The sequence below is a fragment of the Lontra canadensis genome, unplaced genomic scaffold (genome assembly GCF_010015895.1).
Source record: "Lontra canadensis isolate GAN:19392208 unplaced genomic scaffold, GSC_riverotter_1.0 scaffold1, whole genome shotgun sequence".
Classification (NCBI taxonomy): domain Eukaryota; kingdom Metazoa; phylum Chordata; class Mammalia; order Carnivora; family Mustelidae; genus Lontra; species Lontra canadensis.
This window is the reverse complement of record NW_022630995.1, coordinates 55,478,883-55,503,909: the sequence shown is the minus strand read 5'-3', so window position 1 is coordinate 55,503,909 and position 25,027 is coordinate 55,478,883. Positions and strand designations below refer to the sequence as shown.

General features: G+C 37.2%; 1 protein-coding gene across 3 annotated transcripts in view; it reads right to left on the bottom strand.

Annotated features, from left to right (window-relative positions):
• The window catches only part of TAPT1 (transmembrane anterior posterior transformation 1), a 57,040-nt gene that overhangs the window by 5,297 nt on the left and 26,716 nt on the right, over positions 1-25,027 (bottom strand). For all 3 annotated transcript variants that reach the window (XM_032854602.1, XM_032854608.1, XM_032854614.1), the window contains 10 exons: positions 24,824-24,942; positions 14,000-14,162; positions 11,139-11,274; positions 9,759-9,856; positions 9,512-9,581; positions 8,228-8,308; positions 6,520-6,629; positions 4,405-4,464; positions 3,958-4,026; positions 836-912 (listed from right to left, as the gene is read on the bottom strand). In XM_032854602.1, coding sequence (XP_032710493.1) covers positions 836-912; positions 3,958-4,026; positions 4,405-4,464; positions 6,520-6,629; positions 8,228-8,308; positions 9,512-9,581; positions 9,759-9,856; positions 11,139-11,274; positions 14,000-14,162; positions 24,824-24,942 — 983 coding nt within the window. The remainder of the gene's footprint in view (positions 1-835; positions 913-3,957; positions 4,027-4,404; positions 4,465-6,519; positions 6,630-8,227; positions 8,309-9,511; positions 9,582-9,758; positions 9,857-11,138; positions 11,275-13,999; positions 14,163-24,823; positions 24,943-25,027) is intronic.

Here is a 25,027-nt window from a genome sequence, read left to right as displayed (position 1 = left end):
ACACAACTGTAACTAAACAAAAGTTTTTCAATGTTGCATACACATGCTTTACTTCCTAGTTTAGGTCAAAAGAAAAACACAAGAATATTTTGTTAAATAAAGATGAGAACAATTACAGCAACAGCCCTTGATGAGCAAGGCACAAAGCCAAGAACTTTGGAGCGCTACGTGAGCATCTGCACCAGAGAAGCAGGATCTCATGGTTTTAAATGTCAAACTGAGAGAGGTGTGTGGTTCCTTGAGCTTTAGAATCTGTGAGTCAGTCCCTGAAGTATGAAGAAGGGGCAGGCTCTAGGAGAAATCAAGGCCCTGGACTCCCTGCCTCAACACAATTTCCCCAAGTGCTCAGTGTCAAACCACAGCCACCAATCACGGGACTGATGACGTGGGTTGGGAGATAATGCAGGACAGAGGCCTGATGGCAAGGGGGGAAACCTAACTCCTAGAAGCTGAGCAAAACCTCGTTGGGGAGAGCCCCATGGATTCACTGAGTTAAAGATGTTTTTAAACATAGGAAAATGTCTGATTGTAAGGACAGATTTTATTGTGAAAGGAAATAGGAGTGCAATTGAAATCCTAAGCAGAAAGAGCTTTAACTGATTTTGCTGAAGATTAAAATAAAATCTAAAGTGCTTATTAATACTAGTACCAAAGAGCAGCATATTTCACTGACTCTCACCAAGTCATGAGAAAATCTGGAGGTATGTGTTGTTAAGGGAGCCCTGGGTCAGTGAGAATAGGTGGAGGGTGATTTGGTTGCAATTAACTTCCATTATATCTTGCATATATACTTGATTGTACAACCGAAAACATATTAAAGAATAGTTAATCTTACCCCAAATAGAAGAGTATGACACAGGCATAAGACAGGATTCCTTGCACTTTAATTGAGCTTGTTACAACTCTGATGAGCTAGCCAGAAACAAATCAAAAGAAACAAAAAACACACAAACAAAACATACAACCACAGAGTTATTAGTTAATATTTAAATAAAGACTTCTCCATGCTGATTTCAACATTTTAGTTATACTCCCGTGGGCTTTGTTTAAATCCAAGCAAGTAGTCCTAGGTTTTTCAATTTGTATGAACATCTAGCTGCTTATGAAAACTTCTGAGGTAGACTTGTTCAGGCAAATTTAGGATTCCTGTGGTGAATGTCACGTTCAGCTGCTTGCTGACTCTCTGAAGTCAAGCACTATATCTAGGTTCATTAATGAGACATGTAGTTGTACCCCACAGAGATGCAAATCAGCTGATTTTTTTTAAAATGAAAAATCACTCTGGAAAATACAAATAAATCCATTTTGCTGCATGTGTGCCCATCAGAGCTAAAACCACATAGTGAGCACTTCCTTTATCCTTGCTTTGTCTTTCCTTAACTCTTTTTAGGAACCCACAGTGACTTATGGGAAAGAGAGAGAAAAGGGAGCCTTAGGAGCTTTGTACTGTTAAAAAAAAATTAGTAATATCACAGCATTATCCCTGGAAGTGTGCTGAATAAATCTTGTGGGTCTGTCACTGGAAAATATTTACACATTACAGGTTCGGCTCAATAATGTGTCTGCATCTCAGGGTCTAGGGGGGCTGCCACATGGAAATGGAAAGTTTGGGAAAATAACGGGCCTTATCCAGCAATGTTGCTTATCAAGTGGAACTCCACTAGAATGTCTTAAATAAATACCATAAGACACATTTTAAACCATATTTTACAAATGCTTTTAGTAAAAGAACAACTGGGTAGAGATCAAGGAAACTGTCACATGTTCACTACAGGTCCACTACAAGAAGACTGATATGAAGTCCTTGTCTCTGTCACAGGCTCTAATGCAGAGATGACCTGCTGTACAAGCATTTGTGACGGAAGTTAATGTGGCTCTAGGATTTTACTGATTAATAAGAAAGACAAGCCAACTGCTGCATTCAAGGCTTAAATGATTTCATTTTTATCTAATATGTTATTAAGTAATTTTATGGTACATATGTCCAAAGCTTAATTTCCATGAGACCTTAATATATCATTTCTTTTACTTTTCCTGGATATGATTTCATTTAAGGGAGAAACACTGCCACTTGTGGGCCTTAAAGAGGCCTTGGAGTATTCCTCAAGGCTCCTAGATGGCTGCCAAAGCTACAGGGTCACTTTGGAGCTCTACGAGTAAAGTGCTACAGGAGCAGACCTGCTGGATCACTGCCTAACTGCATGATCCCCTCTGAAAATGCGGGAGGTTCTCCAAAAGCATTTCACTAATCAATTATTAGCTAAACTTAAATCTTGTGGTACATCAATCATAAAAACTCATTTAAGGAATAAAACAAAGGCCAGAGAAAAATTTTAAAAATACTAAATTAGAAAATCCATACTAATTATGAATAGAGTTTTCTGGCAAATAAATTACTACTAGTTATTATTTGGCAAACCAGTGCCACATTTAAATCCAATCATTTAACCAATCCTTTAAAAATAAAAACTCAGTCAGGCAACCTAGATTTATCCTTATAGTATATGTATCATGTTTCCAGTTGTAGGTAACAAATGTAGAAAGATTTAACATTTTATCAATTGTTTTAACAATTTTACTCTTTAAAATATTCTGTTTTTCCAAAATTCTAGGAGCTCCTTTTCCCAGAAAAAGAAAGCTATATTATTATATAACAAACAAGTTACTAATAGAATTGAAAACATTTAGGATGTGGTTGTCTGGAGAGTCACAATGAAATTTACATAACATTAAATCTGCTAATCTCCCAGCCTTTAAAAAAGGTCAGGCACAGCTGGGCTAGATACAGTTGGTATCACTTACAACTTCTTTATACATGTTAGTTGGCTTCCATGACACTGCATCTACATGAGAACTCTAGATGTCCTTTGGCAAAAAGACGATTGCATTTGTTTTGATGTGAGACTAGGTAGCCAATGAGGAACATAATCAAATACAGGTACGGCCAGCAAATCTTAATTAACAAACATTATTATGGCCTGCTGTGGCTAGTAACTTTTTGCAAGGCCGTTCTGAGCAATTCATTTAAATATTCAAAGTTGGTGACTATTTTTTGGATTGATTTAATACATTTCAGTGCTAATATTTAATATGTATACATATTTTTTCTTTTTTTTTTTTTTTTTTTTTTAAAGATTTTATTTATTTATTTATTTGACACAGAGAGATCACAAGTAGACAGAGAGGCAGGCAGAGATAGAGGCGGAAGCAGGCTCCCCGCCGACCGGAGAGCCCGATGCGGGACTCGATCCCACGACCCTGAGATCATGACCTGAGCCGAAGGCAGCGGCTTAACCCACTGAGCCACCCAGGCGCCCCTGTATACATATTTTTTCTGAGTATAACAGTAAAACTTTTCATTGTAAAAACTCTGGAAAAATTGTAAAAAGTGACTATAATGGATACAGACTATGTCTTCATTTGATTATATCAAAATTTATTTAACCTATTTCATGACTTTCAAATTTCTACTATTATAAATGCCACTGCAATGCATAATCTTGCCTATAAATCATCGTGTGCTTTTTATAACTATTTTCTTAGGATAAATTCCTAGAACTCCAAGTACTGCATCAAAGCATAATACTGTCAAACTGCCTTTTAGAAATGTTGGATAGACTTCTTATACTTCCGCTAATACATGCTACAGTGGTCGCACCAATGCCTACACTAGACATTTCCGTTCAAAAAGAAAAATCTCTGCCAAATGAATAAGCAAAAATGAGTACTCTCATTACTAGGAAAGCCATTACATAAACTATCTGTTAAAATTACTCATCTGTTGGACAGCTCAAAATCCAAAAGAATTAATACCATAACTTAAAATTTCCTTCCAAGTCATTTACATTTAGTTTTTGTATCAGGTCCGTCTGAAATAAACTTCTCGATAATCCGTTTGTTAATACTTTATCATAACAGCTATCTCACGGTAGAAAAGCAAAAAAAGTATGAACTTACTAGAACAGCCAGTGGGAGAGGGATGAACCCCATCCTCCGTGCCACAGAGTCACTGTAATCAGTATATGCCTGCACAGAGAAAGGAGAAAAGGATTTACGGCATCAAAAAAGTTCACTTCCACTTACCACCAGCAGATGTTCTCAACGGGTGAGGCTATGCACAAAAAGAGAACCCAGCAACTATTATGTAATTGAGTAAAATGTGGAAATCTAAATGTTCATTAAGAAGTTCTAAATCCAAAGTTGTATAACAGTTAATATGCTACAGAAATCACGCCTTATTTAATATTAAGTACTGTCATTATTTTACTAAGTTACAAACATAGTGTCGAGAATAGAGATAAGTAGGAAGTTGCAGTTTATGCAACTTTCCCTTAACCAATATTCCACGCTAAATTAAACCATTGTTCAGGTAATTTTGGACTATGTATTCAATATAATGCTTACATTTTTCTGTCGACTGCTAACAAGGTCAAAAGCAAGGCTGGCTCTATATTCACTGTAGACCTAAAGACAAATAAAAGTGAAATACTAAGTGATATAGTGCAATGTATAATGTACAAAGACTTAATTGACTTTGTAGATGAAAATGTTTAATAATTAACCAGGGAAAAGGTGCTGATGGCCAAGCAGACATCTGGATAGTGCTTCTCTGTTTTCCTACAGTAAAGGTAAAATAGCCTCAGCCCCAACTGTTATGTTCACAAGCTTTTTGAAGATTTTTTTTCAAAGAGGGATAAATAGTCAATGATTATGATCCTGAGAGTTTAGAATCTGGGGAAGAATGGTTATTTTAAGTAGTATAATACATATAAAATAATTTTTAAATTTTAAATGCACAGTTTAAAAAATTATTATTATGATAATGATGTATCATTCAAACAATGGGTGCTAAGCAAGATGTAAAACTGAGTTCGAAGAGGTAACATTTACAAAGGCACTGGAAACTGTCATTTCACTAAAACTGCACTAAGTACTTGAATCAAGTTTATTAATTTTGCCTTCAGATAATGAGAAAATGATCCCATGGAAAGCCAACCATTTTGTACTGAGGAAACCAAGAGAGTCAACAGTGAAATTACTTGATCAGTGCTTTATAAAAGAGTACAAAATCTTATTTAAGTTTATTAAAGCATTCAGAAACTCTTAATCAAATCATATTCTAGCAATTGCAACCACATTAGATTTCAAATCTCTGCTTTTTGAAATAGTACCACAGTAAGACAAAGTACAACCCAAGTAAAATCTAGGAAACTGTCCAAATGAATATTCATTTTGGGGCTGAGGTAGGAATGGGGAAGGCACTGAGAACTTCCATGCTTTGTGTACAATGGGCCTACAGCACACATCTATTTGTGGAAACTCCACAGAATGATGGTTGAAACATAAAAGCAAATCTCCTAAGTGCTTTCACCAAAAAATATAAGGCTCTTGTTTTCTACAACTTTTCAGAAATCTATAATCACAGAAAAAAAATCAATTTTTAAATACAAAATACTTAAAAAATCTAGCCAGAGAGAAAAGGTTTGATAGTCTATGCTTAAAAAGAAGCAATGTGATTTTTAGAAGTTTTTTAAGTACACAGACTATGATAGTATTAACAATTTATCATGATTCTGAGTTAGAGACATTCTACTCTGACCTGAAATATTACCCAAACTATACTTCCACAAAAAAGTATGGAACCAGGACTGTTCAGTATTTAAATAACATACTTTCTGTAGTGTAACAATTTTTAAAAATTTAAAACTGTAATTCTAACTTCAAAGTAGTACTCTTATGTTAATAAATGGAATAAACCTAGCTTCATTTTACATCTTTATAATATTAAGCAGAAGTCAACATTACTTAATATTAATATTACTTTTTACATTAATATTACTTTTCATAATTACTATTTTTTGTTTTTTTAAATTTAAATTCAAGTGAGTTAACACATACTCTTGTATTAGTTTCAGGAGCAGAATTTAGTGATTCATCACTTACATGTGACACCCAGTGCTCATCCCAACAATGCCCTCTTTAATACCCATCACTCACTTATCCCATCCTCTACCGACCTCCCCTCTAGCAACCCTCAGTTTACCTTCCTCTCGGTTTCTATCTTATTTTTCCTTCCCTTTCCCTATGTTCAACTGCTTTGTTTCTTAAATTCCACATATGAGTGAAGTCATTTGGTATTTGTCTTCCTCTGACTTGTCTTGCTTAGCATAACACACTCTAGTTCCATCCATTGTCACTGAAAGATTTCATTCATTTTGATGTGTGCATGTGTGTGCGCGCACCTTCTTTATCCATTTATCAGTCGATGGACATCTGTGGCTTTTTCCCTAATCTGGCTATTACTGATAAAGCTGCTATGAACATTGGGGTGCATGTGCCCCTTCAAATCAGTATTTTTGTATCCTCTGGATAAATACCTAGTAGTGCAATTGCTGGGTCATAGGGTAGTTCTATTTTTAACCTTTTGAGGAACCTCCATACTGTTTTCTAGGGTGGCTGTACTAATTTTCACCGAAGTCAACATTAAACACTGAATTGCTTGCTTATTAAGATACATACATCTGCGGTAATGTCATTGAACTTGGTGATAAAGGCATGTTTTACAATATCCACAGCAGTTTCTGATGCAATCACCATACAGACATCTGGAAACAACACCCAGAGGTGATCTAGAAAGGACAGGGAAAAGGAGACAATTAAATCTCTTAATATGAATAGAACACCTTAAACCATAATATCATAGACTGCCATAGAAAGGTAAAATCTCCAGAGCTTAACTATAATGTTGTTAATAAATGATAACAGAGACAAAACTAGCATCCAATTATCACAAGAGCTACATTTTATCAAATTAAAGGATAATTCAATCAACAGCTCTTTATTCTGTATTTCCTCTGCGCTAAACCCTTGAGGGGCAGGACAAAGAGGTGAACAGAGCCTCCAACCTCCTTCATGGAGCCGGCACACTGGTAGGATGGCTAATTAACCAGGTTTGTCATAAAATCCTTTAATTTGATAGCTGCCAATTGTGACAGTAAATAGCTAGTAGGGACATGTGCTGAAGTCAACTGAATAATCTCCTCCCCTCTTTATCACTATGAATTAAAGATACTGGGAAATAACTTCTGGAAATATATTTCCAAGATCACATATCTCATTTAACACCTGTTTCTGGTTTTTCACAGGTACCTGAAAACTAGCAATGAATCAAAATAAATGAAGAAGAAGTTATTAAAAGCCTGGGATGTGCACGGCATTGAGGGTAATAAATAAAATGCAAAGTATAATCTCGGTTCTAAGAATGAGGTTGCATAAAAATGACAGACATGGGGGCACCTGGGTGGCTCAGTGGGTTAAAGCTTCTGCCTTCGGCTCAGGTCATGATCCCAGGGTCCTGGGATCAAGACCCACATCGGGCTCTCTGCTCAGTGGGGAGCCTGCTTCTCCCTTTCTCTCTGCCTGCCTCTCTGCCTACCTGTGATCTCTATCAAATAAATAAATAAAATCTTTAAAAAAAAAAGACAGACATGAAAAAACTCTCAATTACACAAGACATGGCCATTTCCCACCAACTTCACTCAGCACTGCCAGACTGTGCTCTAATTCCCTGCAGATTTCCACTATCAGCCTGGGAGTCCTATTTCTATCTTAGGACTCTGTATGTGTGCTACAGTGCCTGGCTTTATGGAAATGCCTACTACGTGAACAGATAATGAAAATTCATAGAATCTTAACAACTTCCTATCAGCCTTGATTTAAAAATGTGTAAGTGACCAAATGTACTGTCTTGTATCATATTTTTTTTCAATTTATCCTCATTCAAAATGCTAAATAAGAGGCAGTGAATGAGTAAAAGACAAATGTTAAGAAAGAACAAAAGTTCTTCTGGCGAACCTTGAACATGAAAAAAAGCCAACTGCATTTAGATAACCCCAGGGCACTACAGTTAAGAAAAGAAACAAAGAGGCTGCAGTGCTCAGCAGCATCCACTCACCCATGGAGTACACAGCTCTAGAGACACTGTGAGGTTTACAGGAAATGATGGGCCAAAGATTACCTCACATGGTGAGGCATTCCATCCACCACCCACCACACCACGGGGAACATGCTCAATCCCTTCTACCCAAACAGGTATCTCTAACACCCTAGGAGCGGAGCAGCTCAAGTTTTTGAAGTTCTCTGCAATATTCACTTTAGTCATGTAAAAGAATGATTTTTGGTTCAAGAGTAAAATTCGAAGGCACTGTATCAACTAAGAGTTACGTACCTGGATTCCAAGAAAACTGCTCCATGTTTCTTAGACACACTATTAACAAAAGCACATAATTCGTGAATCGTTCCTTGATATCTGAAAAAAAATTAAAATATACTGTACTATATATAAATAATATAATATAGCTCATGTACAACTTTTAGTCAGAACATGATGGAAGTATAATTATATATAAATGTCTGCAAAATAAATATACTATTTTCTATATAAGATGGTGTTACATTGGTAAGGCATTTGTGTCTCAATTCAGGTATGGAAATTCCAGTTTTGTATACGGTTGAACATATCAGTGTTTTTTTCTGTTTAAATAGCTGAGTAGTGTTTCACAGCATGGCTATACCATTTGTTTATCTGCTTTCTTACTGAAAGACACTGCGTTATTTCCAGTTTTTGGCTGCTATGAATAAAGCTCCCGTATTTCTTGTACAAGTCTTTTGTGAAAATGTGTTCTCACTGCTAAGTTACAGAACAGGCAAATAAGAACCTACCAGGGCAAATGTAGTATTTCCCATCAAAGTATGAGAACACCAGTCAGCTGGTACCCCTGCTAGTGTTTGCCAGTGGCAGACTACGGGAGCAGCCACTCTGGGGGGTGGGTACTAGTATCTCATCAGGACTCTTTCACCCCCATTTTCCACCACGGTACAAATGTCAACATGGTGAGAGATAAACTATGTCTTCATATTCTCATGAAATGTTCTTGACTTTGTGAACTTCACTGCAGGGTCTCAGGGATGCCCCTCCAAGGTTCCACAGGCTATACTTTGAGAACAAAGACATTATGCTGCTTTGATTTTTGTAACTATGATACAAAAGATAATGTTTCCAGGGATAGATGTTGTGCTTTCACTCTTCTTAGGGTTACTAAGGAGCCAGTAAGGCATAAATGAAAAAGCTGAGCACAGAGAGACAATCTGAGGTTTACAGTCATAACTCTGTTCTTGACATCTGTGTGGGTGACCTTGGGGAAGTCAAATTATGTTCTCTGTGTGTTAGTTTCTACATCTACGAAATGGAATATCATCTGCTATGAAGAAATTTTTGGATTAATAACAAGCTCTGGAAGAATGGTATGGTGGTATACAACTGCCATATTGAAATATTTTGAGATTACAATAACCATGATAATAAGAAAACCTGGTAAAGATGTTAAGGGAGTAAGAGAAAGCACAGCTAAGTCAAAGAAGCAGTAGCCCAGAGGAAATGTGGCAGGCAAATTCAGAATAAACTGCAAAATCATACTGCATAAAGCTGCATGTAGAAGCTAAGTGTACGTACCACTATTCGACATCTGAAAGAGATTGTTCTTTTCAAACTTCTTGAAAACACTTCCTTTAATTTCAACAAACTGAAATAGTAAACAAAAATATCACCTTTATCACTGTAACAGTTTAAAAATGGACAAGATACATATAAAACTTCCTGGACAGTAAATAACATTTAAAAAATAATTTTATTCATCTACAATATTTCCATTAAAGTGCCCATATAACCTCAAAAATATAAAATAAAATCTCATACTTACATTATTAGACATCATGATGGTAAGCAGTGACTTGTTGTGCGAATTAAAAGCCACGTTGAGAGTTGTTGCTTGAACCATAATAAGAATTGCATGCAAAACTAGCAGTGAATGATGTCAAGGAAAAAGCTTGTCTGTTTTCACATTAGTATATGAAACTATACAATTTATAAAGTGAATAATGGGAGGGATGATTATGCTTTCTAAATCCAGTCTTGCGTTAGTGTTTTATTATCTTGTTAGCTATAGTTGATACAAATCTGACAGGTAAGATGTACGGTACTCATTAGAAACAAAAGCAGAAATGAGCCTCTGGGCATCTATTCACTTTAACTGTGAGTCTTGGAAGACGGTTATCTTGTTCTTTCTGGACTTCTGGCATTTGGCAAAAGATGTGGGAAACAGGCCCTCAAAAAAGTTTCTAATAAGTGGAATAAACTATGGTAAATACTGAAAAAAGAGACTTAGCTGATTTACATTCTAAAATAGAAAAGAACACAAAGCAACTGGCTTCTACAGTTCTGCAGGGGGTTGGTGTGGGGATGTAAGATGACAAGAAATGTCTGATAATTGAGATTCTTCTTTAGATGTCATTTTTGAAGATATTCACAAGTTGCAGAATTATATTCATATTACACATATAATAGTTTATTTAAATGAGAATACTATTTTACTCCACATACTTAGAACAAACTTTTATAATTATAAAAATCTTCCCACTGAGCCCCTTAACTTTCCAAGTATTAACCCAGTATTTTCAGGCATGGCAAATTCAGGGACAGTACACATTCCTGTGAATGAGTCTGGACCCCATATGGAACTTAAGTATAGCTATGCATGTGTGTGTACAGATGGCTACATACACACATACAAACAGTTTATATAGTAAAGCCTTTAACTTTTCAAAAGAAAAGCTTTAAGAAGCGGTGTGGGGAGCAGAGGAGATAAAACTTCCAAAATTCCTCCCCAAACAATTTCAAATTTTACCTCTAGATGAACCACATACATTTTAAGTCCTATGTTTTGACAAAAAATTCATAGGCTTAAAGATAACTTCCAAACAATTTCAGTATGGGCATGAAAGTTATGTGGATCTCTATAAAGCATGTATAAATACAAACCTAGCTTCTCAAGTTCTTCCATATAATCAGTCACACTGAGCACACTGAGACTAGAACTGTTTTCTACCAGTTAAAGGGATCAAAATATACATGAGGCTCTTTAATTCACAATAACTACTATAACCAATTTATTAAAAGAAAGCAGACATTTCACATTAATCTTCAGGACACACACACACCTTTAAATTTGAGAAATAGCTAGCCGAATAAAATAATGTAGAGTATGTATTGGCTTGAAATTTCCAGTAATTCTAAAGGATACAGACATAGAGAACAGCCATGAAAAAGTGAGGGATCACTCCGATATGGGCTCTTTTTCTTTCTTTAGGTTCCGTTGCTGTCCAATAGAGAGCATCTAATATATCTTGTCCAAATGATGAAAACAGACGATCTGCTACCTAAGGAGAAAAATTATTGGAAAAATGTTTTTCTTTTTCTGAAAAGTGTTTTTTAACATCCGACCTAAATATGTTACTCAAACTCAGATGCAACTCAAAAATACTGGAGCTCTGACTTTTTAAATCTCACTGTAAGGGAAGCCACAAAAGAGCAGGGATCTCTTTATTCTCTGACACAAAGTGAGTGCTCAAAATCTTGCATTATTTGAATTAGACTTTGTCTAATTAGCTATATATTTATAACAAGAAGAGTATTACACAGTGGCAAAAATAAAAGGGAGAAGCCCATCAAAATCATAGTCTTTCTGATTTTAATTATTTAAATTCAGATTCAGGATTTGAACTTAAGTCTTTTAAGACAAATAAACATCATTTGACCCACTGTATTTACACCTAATATTTGTAGACAGCTGTAACTGTAATTTGTTTTAGATTAATCACATAGTATATAATATGCAGATTTACTTCCAAAAGACATTTTCAGGTATCGATTTCCATGAATAGAGTATGATGAAAAAAAGCAGCACATCAAAAAGAAAGGAGAGTATATATTACTCAGGCTTCAGCTAGAATGTTACATCCACACCCAGGCTGTCAATCTCTGGCTCCCTCAGTCTCTAATCCATCACCCTGTTCTTTTGCATTATGGTATTTATCACTTCCAAATACCTCCTGGTTTACAGTCTCTTTTCCACCTGCAAAACACAAGCTCCTTAAGAACAGGCTTTGCTCACCTCTGGATCTTCAGGGCCTAAAGCAGTGCTTGGCACACAGTAAATTTCGATTAAATTAAATTAAATTATATTGTCAAATGCAGGCGTAATAGTGACCCACTGTTTAGGGTGCACCCGACACATGTCTGGTACTGTGTATAGGCCCTGCCTATACACTGCTTCACCGCACGCTCACAATTCCCCTAGCACTTGCATTCACAGATGAAACAGGAAGAGTTAGAGACACTCAGCAACTAGTACCCATGTCCAGGGCAGTGAGTTAGTAAGTGGAAGAAGTGGGGTTTGGTCAGAGATGGTTTATCTCCACTATGCCAAAACTACATCAACAAGTATAGTCTGTAAAGCGAATATGCATTTCAGCCATTCTGATCAGCAATTTGTGGACCCTTTTCCTTGAGGCCTATTCTCTAATAACAGTGTTGAGACCACCCTGTAGAGGGCTTTGTAAACTAGGGGACACATGCATTACGTGTTGGGGTAGGGAGAAGCTTGCATCACCTGCAATACCTTAAGAGGAAAGGCAGTGAAGGAGACTGGTAGGCTACAGAAGGAGCGAGATGAGCCCAGGCTTTTCTGTGAGAGGATGACTACTCCGCCTTTCACACTTCACCCACACCGTCTGCATCCTATGTGGTGCATCCTACTTGGGGGTGGAGGGGCAGAGCAAGAGCAAAGGCAATGAGTCTAGAATCAGGAAGCTGGTGTGTGGTTTTAAAACATGTTGGTCAGTGAATTCAGGAGTAACTGGGATGGCCAGAGTTCCATGGCTTCTGTGAAGAGATGGAAAGCCCTCATCTACCATAGCAATATAGCCTTAGAGCAGAAAGGCCAGCAGCCCCCTACATCCCTCCTTCTGCCCACTCATTAAGAAAAATCCTTTTCCAGCTAAATTAAAAGATAAGTAGACCTTATTTGTATCCCCAAAAAGTAATAGAGAAAAATGCATGTGAATCTCAAAAGTTTTATTATATAACCTAGAGTAACTATTTTTTTTTTTAAGATTTTTTATTTATTTATTTGACAGACAGAGATCACAAGTAGGCAGAGAGGCAGGCAGAGAGAGGAAGGAAAGCAGACTCCCTGCTGAGCAGAGAGCCCGACATGGGGCTTGATCCCAGGACCCTGGGATCATGACCTGAGCCTGAGGCAGAGGCCCCAACCCACTGAGCCACCCAGGTGCCCCTAGAGTAACTATTTTAAGAACTGATTAAAATTCTGCCTATATAGCAAAGAATGTTTTTTTTTCTTTGTGTAGCTGCTTATTTTTTGTATGAAAGCAGGTTCTCACATGTTGACTGCTTTAAAGTGAAATATCCTGCATTAAAAGTATTGAGGTGCCTGGGTGGTTCAATTGGTTAATCGTCTGCCTTTGGCTCAGGTCATACTCCCAGGGTCCTGGGATTGAGCCTGCTTCTCCTTCTCTTCCTCCCCACTCATGCTCTCTCTCGCTATCTCTGTCTCTCAAATAAATAAATAAAATCTTTAAAAAAAAATATTAAGTACTTGGAGAGACTGAGAAACTTATGTTTACTTGCTCTTATGTAAAAATTCCAAAGCATTTTAAATGTAAATCTATTATAGCAAATGTATATACAATCCTAACATTTTTTTCATAATTTTTAAAGTTTTAGTAAGATGTATACATGGGTTTCTAATGAATATGCAAACAAATTACCCCACCGTATGATAACTTACATTCTCAAGGGGGTACTAACTAAAAAGTCTCTAGACAGCAGGTATCTTTCTCTCCTACTTGAGGACGCATCATGCCCTGGGGACCAAGGACCAGCAGTAGGTACCATCTCGTGAGAACGAGATTGTCCAGTCTCAGCCCAGAACTACCTAATAAGAATCTGCATTAGATTCTGTCCCAATACTAGAGTTGTTGGGTGAGTATTCTGTATCATTGGGTTCAAAGTCTGCACCTTGACCAAGCCTGTGCGGCTGGGAGGCTGGGCTGACTGTGCAGGTACAGGAGGGCCTTCACTCACCTCGAGCATATTGTAGATGATGTAGAGCTTGATTACTGACTGCCCCCTTATCAGGTGATACATCATGGAGTAGTCAACGTAGTGCATCATAAAATAGCATATCACCAAAATGACACCCTTCAGAATGTCACACACCTGAGCAGGCTGAAGCAAACGTCTGTCCCTGAAATACATAAGAAGTAATAAAAACATGAGTTTTACTTTACATGCTCTTGAAATCATCTTTACTGGACATACAAGAGCATACAGAGATAATAATGAGAATTCAGTCGCTCTTTTAAGAACTGATAAGTTATACTGACTACTCAACCACATGAAGTTTTCTGCCCAACAACAACAAAAAATATATTAAACCAGAATTACTAGCAGAAGTGGGTCCTCTTAACAAGGGAACACAGAGGGCGGGCATCTGCTGACAACGTGCTTTGAAGCAATGGAGTTCCCGGACTCTAACCTCATCTTGAAGCCCCCGCAGCCCACTGGCTCAGCCCTTTCCACACACAGGTAGCACTCTGCACTTTTTATTTACCAGCGGAGCAGGTTTCTCCATGTTACTGCATGAGGAGTTCGTATTTCTATGATGGCATTGGGGTCCACTGCGTGGATGTGCAGTAATTCATGGAATGCCCTGGCAGATGGCCAGTTTTCTGCAACTACGAACTATGATGCCATGTGCATGTCATGCCTTGTATGTGAAAATGTACCCGTAGAATAAATTCCTATAGTCAGAGGGTTTGTTCCCTCAAAAGAAGCAGTGAACTACCCTCTGCAATGGCTGTGCCAATGTTCACATCCACTAGCAGCTCCTGGGGAAGGCTGCAGTGGATATGCTGCAATCCAGGATTTGATTGGCTGCTGGCTCTCTGCCAATCCCACTGTTGAAAATGGCATCTAGCATAGTTTCAGTTAATTCTTCCCTTTAGGAAAGTACATTTCTCTATATATTTATTTATATTTCCTGTGAATTCTCCCTTCCTATCTTTTTCTTGCTTGACAGGAGCTGAAACTAGTTTTTTCCTAATTACTACTAGAACCACTGCTTACTTCAGGATGGGGTTCAAGGCAGTCCACCTCAAAATATGCTACTATGGCATCTTAATTTGAATTAAAGTTACGTAAGAAACAGCTGGTGTAAGAAGGACACTCTGACCTCCTCTGTCCCCTTGAAAGTGGGAGCTAAATTCCCTGGGGAATGGCTCCCTCCCCTGGGCAGAGAAGGCATCCTTACCACCAGAGAGAAGAAATTCAGGGCTGAGAAGGCTGTACAAACAACACTTGTACTTCTTCATTAATTTGCTATCCCAAACCTAAACTTCTCCATCTTGTTAATTCTTCATAAATTTACTATCTCTTTGTCTTAAAGATATAAAAGTGTCCTGCCTACTCACTTCTTTGAGTTGCCTATTTTTATGAGTTCCTGTATGTATGAAATTGTATTTTTCCCCTGTGAATCTGTTTTATGACAATCTAATTATTGGACCAGCAGAAGAATCTAGATGGGAAAAAAGGAGAAGTTTCCTCCCTTACACTTCAAGGTCAGAGTATGAAGAGCAAAACCTAAATTGTGCATGGAAACATCTGATTAAGACACAGAAAAACTACAAAGAAGAGAAGAAATTTATGATTTCTTTCAGTAGATATGAAACTCCTGTGGCTGGAATGGAAAGCAGCTTGCTCTACTGCAGGCGAATTCCTCAAGACAGGAAATGCTCCATCTTCTGTTTGGGAAGCTTTTATGTAATCAATAAAAAGCTTCCAGCACTTTCTTCAGGAGTTGCAGAATCTCTTCATTCTCACCATAGTGACAATGTTCTACCAACTACCTAAGGGCTGGTGAGCTCATTTTCCAGCTGAACCTGGACATTCTGAGGTCTTCACATCTTCTCTATTCCCTAACCACTGTCCACATTCAGATCAAGGTTCTTCTCTTTGAGAGAGCCTTGCAGGGTTCAACAAGGATAGGTCTTCCAAACTGTTACCTGAAACACTGTTTTACAAAAACAGTGAAACGTTAGTTTACAAACGAGGCTTGCAATAGCAGCTCTGTGAGCAGGTGATACAGAACCTCATTCTTGTTTTCCACAATGCACACCACACATCGCTTTTAGTCAGATATGAAATTGATCTGTTCACAGAAAAAATACAGGATACTGCAAAAATCCTGAAAAGAGGTAAGTTCTGTGAGAACTAAGTCCACAAAGGTTTAGAAGTAGATGGGAAGACATTGGGCTGAGCCAGTGAGTCTATATGGGGAGACAGGTCAGAATTTGTCTATGTCAGACCTTGTGTCTTGACACCAGCAATATAAACTGATAAACCGAGTAAAATTATTCTTAGCAGCTGAAATTTTGGGGAAAATCGCATCAAGGACAAAGCTGATCAATCTCCAGCACCATTTCCCTGTCCCCCTGACTCTTCTCCAGTGCTGTTCCTCTCTCCCAACCCAAGTGGATGCTGGCCTGTTTCTCCTCATGGAACCAGAGGGATCTTCACCTGTCTCCCAAACACCCAGCCCAGAACGCAGATCTCTGCCTAGGGCTATTCCCTCATCAAGGCAATTCTCTGCTCCCACCTTACAAAATTAAAAACAGAAGAGGTAGTACATTTGTTGAGTGGGGGGAAGCATGTTTTTCATTCAAACAACAAGAGGAGGAGGCATTCTGAACACTCTGGGCTGCTGGCCTGTGTGTGACTCTGTCCCGAGACAGCCGAGGGACAAGCTGGCATCAGCAGCCCTCTCTTCCTCTGAAGTGCGGGTGCAGCTCTGCATATGCCAAATACCACAAATCACCAAGAGGCGTGGGCCTTTGTAGTTAGGAACTATAGGTCACACGTTATGAATTAAAGAAAATGATAGGTACCCAAAGTAGGGCAGTATTAATTACTCTGCATTAATTACCAAGGTGACTTTGATAACTAATTAAAGAAAACTATACTTAGAGCTTTTGGTACTAGACTGGCATCTATTTAGTTAAGTGATCTCAGCAAAGTGATTTTATTTAAGAGACAAAGGCTTTTATATATATCATATCCAATTGTGTGTCTTCATAAACATATACAACAAAGGGCCAATGTGTTAATGTGTGTCTATGAAGGAACGGTGTATTAATTACAAGACATCGCTGCAAATTAGAGCTAACAAACACTAGAAATAGATATACCCAAATAACACAGTATGACACATTTTGAACTAAGATGATAAAAATTTAAAATCAAGCAAGCATAAACTTTAATTTAGCTTTATCTTGCCTAGGATCAAACCAGGTTGTAAAACCACAAAAAAGTTTTACAAACACCTCATGCTACAATTTTCAGTTACTATGTGGCAGGCACTGGTTCGAGGCACTTGGAATATACTAATTTCAGTTTTCACAATAATCCTGTGGGCAAGGTACTATATAGATCATCTCAGTTTTACAGATGAGGCAAGGTGCAATCAGGAATGTACCCACAGCTGAACAGTTATTAAGTCAAAGGGTGGAGGAGCAGGGATCTGAACCTTGGCAGTCTGGCTCTAGAAGGCATGTTCATTACTACCATCTACCATTTGAGATTTTCTTCTTTTTTTGTTTGTGGTTTGTTTTTTTTTTTTTTTTTTTGAGACTTTTCTTTAAAAGAACTTTTAAATCAACAACTCAGTACCCTTTCTCTTTAAGTATAATTTAATATGATATAACTTATCACTGTGCTGACAGCTCATTTTTATTCTTCATTTCTAAAAAGAGAAAAAACCAGGACCATATTTCACTGGATCCATGGCTCTCCGTGTGCTCCCTGCTCTGGCAAAAATCTCCTTTGCTAACATCCGAAGTGGTTGCTCCAGAGATGACTCTGATTTTAAGGAATATTATTCAAATAAAGAATAAAAGCAGCAGAACTCCTAAGAAACAGACTCTTGTTTTCCTATAAACGTCCCTGTAAAAAAAGGTTGCAAAAATAAAAACTATTTCCAAGGTGGCACCTTAGAAGACATCTGTATGTCTCGCAGCATCTCTGAGTAAGAAAAGACCTGACCTCAAAATAAATTCACAGGATTAAAAGAACTTGAACCTGTCCCAGTATTTGTTTCCTTCTCTGTCAGGATATTTTTAGATGACTATCTGATAAGCATTTCCAACTCCATAAGAAGCTTATTTACAGCCTTGCCAATCAACTTGGAATTGGCTGTCAAACAACAGTTTCACATTCAAGTTCTTCCTTATAAACGTTAAACGGTAGTTACTAGCAATTCATTTTGCAAATGCTGGACATCTCACATAAGCACATAAATAAGTGGAATAAGCTACTGGACAAAGTGAAAAACCCACTAATCTAATTCACGGGTTTGGCTGTGAGTTATGGCAAGACAAGTTAACATTAAACAAGATATTCAGCGGAACTTAAAATATTTTTTTAATTTTCATGTTAAGCCACTCATACAGAAACCACATTTTCTCATTTCTAAGTTTCATCTCTTAGTCATTCAAATACTTCCACTGGATATGCGCAATTGTCAATTAAAGCACTGCTCGTTTCAAAGGGCTTGGAGATTCATGGGAACCGAACAATGCAGTGGGCAGAGATGATCTACTAGGTTTCTTCCTCCTGCTCAGTAGCGGAAGGTAACATGCTAAGATTAAAGTAAAAACTGGCAGCCTAGAAAAAGATCAAGAAAAAAGAAAAGGCAACATAGATGTGTAAGAAAAATGGGATAATGCCTGCCTGGTTGATTTTCAAATTGGTGTAGAAACATGTCAAGCTATCGGCATGAGATACTTCATTATAAAATACACAGACTGAATCTTTTTTCTTTCTCTTTTAACACTTTTAGCTATTTGTTGTATACATGAAAGAATGTAAAGTAAGAAAAAGTAAAATATTCAATATGGTTCCCATTTTAAAAAAAGAAGTCCATTTATAATTTTGAAGTAAATTCAAATAAAGTATTGAGATTAAGATGTTTTCCTTAATTAGAAAATGGTATTTTTTGGGTGCCTGGGTGGCTCTGTCGGTTAAGCATCTGTCTTCGGCTTGAGCCCAAGGTCCTGGGGATTGAACACTGCATCTGGCTCCCTACTCGGGGGGAGCCTGCTTCTCCCTCTCCCTGCCCACTTCCCTTGCTTGTGCTGTCAAATGAATAAATAAAATCTTTAAAAAAAAAAGAAAAGAAAGAAAACAGTATTTTAAATCTTAAGTTTTCCCAACATATGTAGAAAAATAATTACTAAGTCCTGAGGCTGAATGATTAAAGTCTTTGGGCTTTAAAATAATTTCAGACTATACTAGGAAAAAACCCAACTGATTTAATAAAGCTATGGAGTAATGCAAAATAAAAACTGCTTACATGGAAGGAACTTATTATAAGCTCAGTTGACTGCTACAGCATTAGAGAAAAAGTACTTGCTCTCAAGGTCTAGAGCAGCAAGCGTTAATTGAAGATCATTTGATTGAGTGATTTTCCTATATTAGGTAAGATCATGGTCAAATCTTGCAAAAATGTGGACAAAGCTTTAGGACTAAGTAAGGATAGAGACCACGTTTTCCTCAGGTGTCCGTTCTCATTTAAATGGTTACGTCTGCCTATGCTGTTTTTGTTGTTTCCATTATAATATCTGTTTGCATGGATGTCAATTTGGCCAAGAGTAGAGAAGGAAAAATCAGGGTTTACTCACCACAAGGAGTCCCTGTGACACCACATTCCATTCTATAAAGGAAGTGAAAGTGCTCCTCCCTTCGGTCTGATTCACGAGAGAGAAAGAAAGAGAGAAGGTTGTAATGTTGCTACGCTACTTAGAGTGCCATGGTGAGGAAACAGGGGACAACAAAACCTGATTTATGAAGACTCTCTAATAAAACAAATATACTGCTCTCTACATATCACCCACGCAGATCAACCCTGGTAAGAGGAAATTGCAAACATACTTGTTTCCCCAAAGAAAGCCACCACGGGCTCTCCCTTCACGTGTTATAGGGTGATATTAAACCATTTAGGGCACAATTGAGGCTTATGTTGAAGAGAAAATTCGTGTGTGTGTATGTGTGTGTGTGTGAAGTGAATTTCGGGTGAAATATCTTGAAGGAAGTAAGGAAGTCCAACAGGTTAAGAAACTCTCAAGCATTTGAAATTCACCATTCTTCTGAGAGATAAAAGCCTTTCTGTGGGGTAAACTCTCAGAGGAAAAAGACATTATTGCCTCTTTAACACAAAGAAGTCCACAAAACCTCAAGTAAGCATTCTAAAGCCTAAAACCAAAGTGCGATCAGAAAATTTGTTTGTACAGATTTTATTTGCTCTGATAGTAAAAGAAAAACACTCTGGCATTTATTACCTAAGCCTACTCTACACTTAATGCCATCTAAAATATCTGAGCAAAGTTTTCAAAAATAACTCAGTTCTTGGCACCAGATAGCACTATTTTCTCTACAGTCTCCCTCAACTTTTAACTCAAATGTTATGGAGAATTCTAAAACACAAAGTGAAGTCACAGGTTTGATCAGAGAAGATTCATAAAAATGCCAGGTAAATAAAAAATACTTCCGCATTTAGTTATTTTATTTATTCTATAAGCAAACTTGGAAAAATGAGATCTGATACCTCTTTAACATAATAAGAGCAGTCTACTCTTCTAAAAAATGAAATACTTTCATTCTTCCAAGAAACACTCGTACCTCATACAATGAATCAAATAAATCAAAATTTAATTCCGATTTCCATGTCATTGAAAATATTCAAGTTTCTTGGATATCTTTCTAAAAATGATACTACCTTAAATGCAAAAGAGGGAAGAAACACAGGGATCTGTTTTTACACAATCTGGATATATTTCTCTATTTACTTTAGTCTCCAACAAAATAGCTGGGAGCGAAGACTTTTCAAGATTGTTAATTCATTAGTAAAAGGTTTTCAAATAAGTATTCCTGAGATTATTACATTTTTTATGGAAGCAGTGACCCTTTGTAGGCAACACAAACACACCTATCAAGTCAAAACAATCACCCTGCCAGCTTCTTAAATGAACAATATTTTAACAGGATCAAAAGCTGGCCAAGTGCCAACCAGTGGGGTAGTCACAATGAAGGCTGGGTTCTCATAAGGGCGAGCAGGATTCCTCTGGCACTTAGCTTTAGTGAAAGGCCGAGTCCTTGTGTACGAAGTTGTCAAAAGCGGCAAAACGCAAAAACCATGGCAAGTTTACAGAATATTTAGAAATAGGTCCAAAGAATAAATTCTGAAGCAGAAATTCTGGGAGGCTGTCAGTTTTCCAAAGCCACTCACACACGCTGTACCAGACACAACTCTGCAAGCAGAGGAAGCAAGCACTCTACTCACAAATATGGAAAGAAGGCTACAACCTGACACAACTATTGATGTCATACTGAAACAGACAGTACCAGACACTGCAAAATCATGGTTTTCATGTCAGCATCTTGATTACTCCGCTAAATATCCTTTCCCCCCTTTTGAGGGGGATAATTAAAAAGAACTAAGAGAGTAGGAACATAATGACTTTCTTATAAAAAGACATATAGGAATGTAAGGATAAGGGAACAGTTTGAAGAAAAAAAAAACCCACAATCAACTTCTTTATTTTTCTTTTAATTTCTTTCTATCCCTTTGAAAAAATAAAAGTCAGACTGAAGGAAAGAGCACTTTTTGCTTGCTGAAAAAGATGGAACATAGTACAGCTACAGGTGAGACAAATCAACCTTTAATGGAAGTAGAGAATGTTGAAAGAAAAGGTATAAGAAGGCAGATTTTGGCTACTTCTAAATAATAATTTTGTTAAAATAAATGTATTTTTATATTCCTAAAATATTGAAAAGGTCTTAGACATAATATTAGTAATAGCTTTATTACTATAATATTTCTCGTTATAGTTCAAGTTTTAAACATTTCAAATTTGGTAGTTTTAAAAATAATGCTCAAAAAGACACCGTTTTCTCAATTGCTCTCTAAGAAAATATAAATTGCAATGCACACTACTCTAAGCACAGATTACTCAGTTTTGATAAAGCATACTTAATACTAAGACAGTAAGGCAGTATTTTCTCATTCTGTGTATTCTGGCCTACACTTGCACAGAATATAGGAAGTTGCTAAAGTTCTATTATGTAATTTTAACTGCATTCCACATTATATATACACATCATATATTTATTAGTGACCGCCTAAAATATAATTTTTCAGTTGGTCCAAACTGCAGAAATGGCACGAATGGTTTTCATAGGACAAGGGAACAGTCTTACATGTGGGGTGACACACTGCCCTCTGCTGTCATTTTAGCTCTAAAACCTTGACAAGAGAACACATTTTAATTTTGTTTTGAAACGCTACTCAATTTAGACCAAAAATATTTTAAAGTAATATACAAAAGCAACCACCTCTACTTTATATCTAAAAAAAAAAAAAAAATCTTCAAATATCTAGAAAAGGTCGGCTCCAGGATCCATCGGCCACTCACAACAAAGCAAATGGGAGGCGGGGACTGAAGATGTGGCAGTTCTCTGCAGCAACCTTTTTAGTTTTCAGAACAGTGAAAGACTTCTCTCATGCGATTTGGATGCCCTGCTTCTCCCCAGTGACAAGGAACACTCGAAATGACACAGTTCTAGATGTCTTGTACAATAACCAGATGGGTCTTCAAACAGAGGCTAAAAAGGAACTTCGGAAACACTGACAAATCACCACTGTCCCTCATTCCGTGAGCAGCCACTGTGTACTAACATACCCAGGGAAGGACCCACTTTAGAAGAGAGTTCTTAGGATGTATTTCCCTATAATGTTTTATCTCATCATGCCAACAGCCATATGTAACACCCTATGTTTTGAAAGCCATTCACTTAGAGATAGGCTGGAGCACACTGTTGATCCAAGAATAAGTAGAAAGTCAATTTAGCTCACAGTGCAGACGTGAACACCTCTATGTGGCATTAGTTATTTTACGTCAGGTAGCTTCACATAGCTCTATCCAAATCTCTATGTGTCCATCTAGGCTATGCAGTCCACATAAAGATTTATATTTAGTGATGTCTTATTAGATACTTTCTCTGGTTTTCTCAAAACTAAAATAACCATAATTTTATTGAGCCCCCAGTGATAAGAGAAAAAAAAAATATATGAGATTTGGCTTTGCTAATGTTAAAAGTATCATGCTACAGATGTCTTTAAAAAAAAAAAAAAAAAAGGTTTGCTACTAAGAATAAAGCATTAAAAATTCTCCCAAAGGTATATATACTTGACTATCCTAAAGCTGATGATTATATCCCTAAAAGAGTCTTCCACTTGACTAACATGTAATTAATAAAATATGCCACATAATTCTCTCATTCTGGTAGGCAGGGCTACAGCATGTCAAGTATCACAAAGAACAGTGATGTGATCATGGTTGATGACCATTGTTTTACTCCATGTAATCTGGCAAAGAATTTTTCTCTTTTCATAATATGATCATCACGACCATAAATTCTTCCAATTTATATTGCAAGGGTATCTTCCCTGTTGAAACTGTTTAAGGTTTACTTCTAAAGAGACTGTATGTATTATTCACTGCTTAGTAAGTATTAAGTATATGCCCACTTACCACTTAAAAGAGAATTTTCCAAGACTTTAGTCATTTTAAAAACTCAACACATAATTTTGTATATTGACCATCAATGTTTTACCTCAGTTTCCATGGTTAAGTCATTGATAATTACATTAATTATATTTTTATATACCAAAAAATAATCACCTACTTTATAGTTAAATGAAGTTACTTATTATTGTCCATTTCAGCATTTTAAAACTTTTTCAGAATGAAATGTATCTAGAAAAGTGATCCATGTGAGAAATGTCATTTGGGCAACTACCCTAAGAACTGTAAAATAATATACTAGAGAATGACTCCACAGAGTGGAGACATGTTGACATGTCTGTACAAAAAAAGAAAACTGTAAAACCCAAACTTCTAACCTCAAGACCAATAAAGCATTAAGATTCATGTCAGCTTAACATTTTCATCTTCCTGTTCCTAGTTTTGAGAGAAAAGGAAGGAAACTACTATTTGTTCTGGTCTACTGTGAACAGGCACCATGCTGGGTATTCTTTTTACACCTCTCATCTTTGTGGTAGAGTAGGCTAGGCTCTCAACATCCCCTTTTTACTGTGATGTGGAAACAGGCTTAGAGAATAGAGAAGTTAAGCAGCTGCCCACACCTCACCAGCTAATCAATGTGAGGCTGGGCTGTCTGAGCCTTCCCACCAGGCCAATGGTCTTCGAGAGTGTTCTGCGTTCACAAATCGGAGGGAGCCTCATCGGGAATCATTAACTAAGGCTCCCGAGGCCACTAAGACAGTGATTCTTAAATGAGAGGAAGAGAAGCCCCTGAAGTAAGAGCTCCTTAGGAGATTCTGATAACTCCCAGCCCAGAACCCAAGACCATGCCTCGGAGGTCAAGGGACTTCACGAACACAAATATACTGGGCGAGCAGCACAGTAGCATAGTAGCTACCGGGTCCTTGGCTCTTAGTCCCCATGCCTTCCCACTCTCCTATGTGGCCGCCTGCATTATTAATGTTACCGTACTGGCCAAAGCAAAGTTCTAGTTCAAAACCATTTGGAAAAAAAGTATGCATGGAAAAAGTACAAATGTTATATAGGCACATTATATAATGTTCATTAAAAAGATAAACAGCATTAGTTCATGCATTAAGGCGAAAGTATGAATGAAACTGTATAAATTATCCCTATTCTGCAAAATCTATCCAAGTGACTATTTACTTTAACAACTACAAGTAGTAAAATACCACTTTTACGAGTAGCAAAAACAATTGAAACATTTGAAATAGCTCAGTCTCAAACTTACCTTAAGCCATAGCAAGGCAGAGTGAAGAGCCTGAACAGTGCCAGGAAAACTCTTAAAGGAAGCAGGGTGAACACATACAGAAATGCATCCAGGCACAGAAAGATTCCAAAAACCATGAGCTGGATTTTAAAAGGAGAGAAGAAAACAAAAAAACAAAACGTAAAATAAATATTCTCTAAATAACTGCTGATGAAGGTTTCAAAA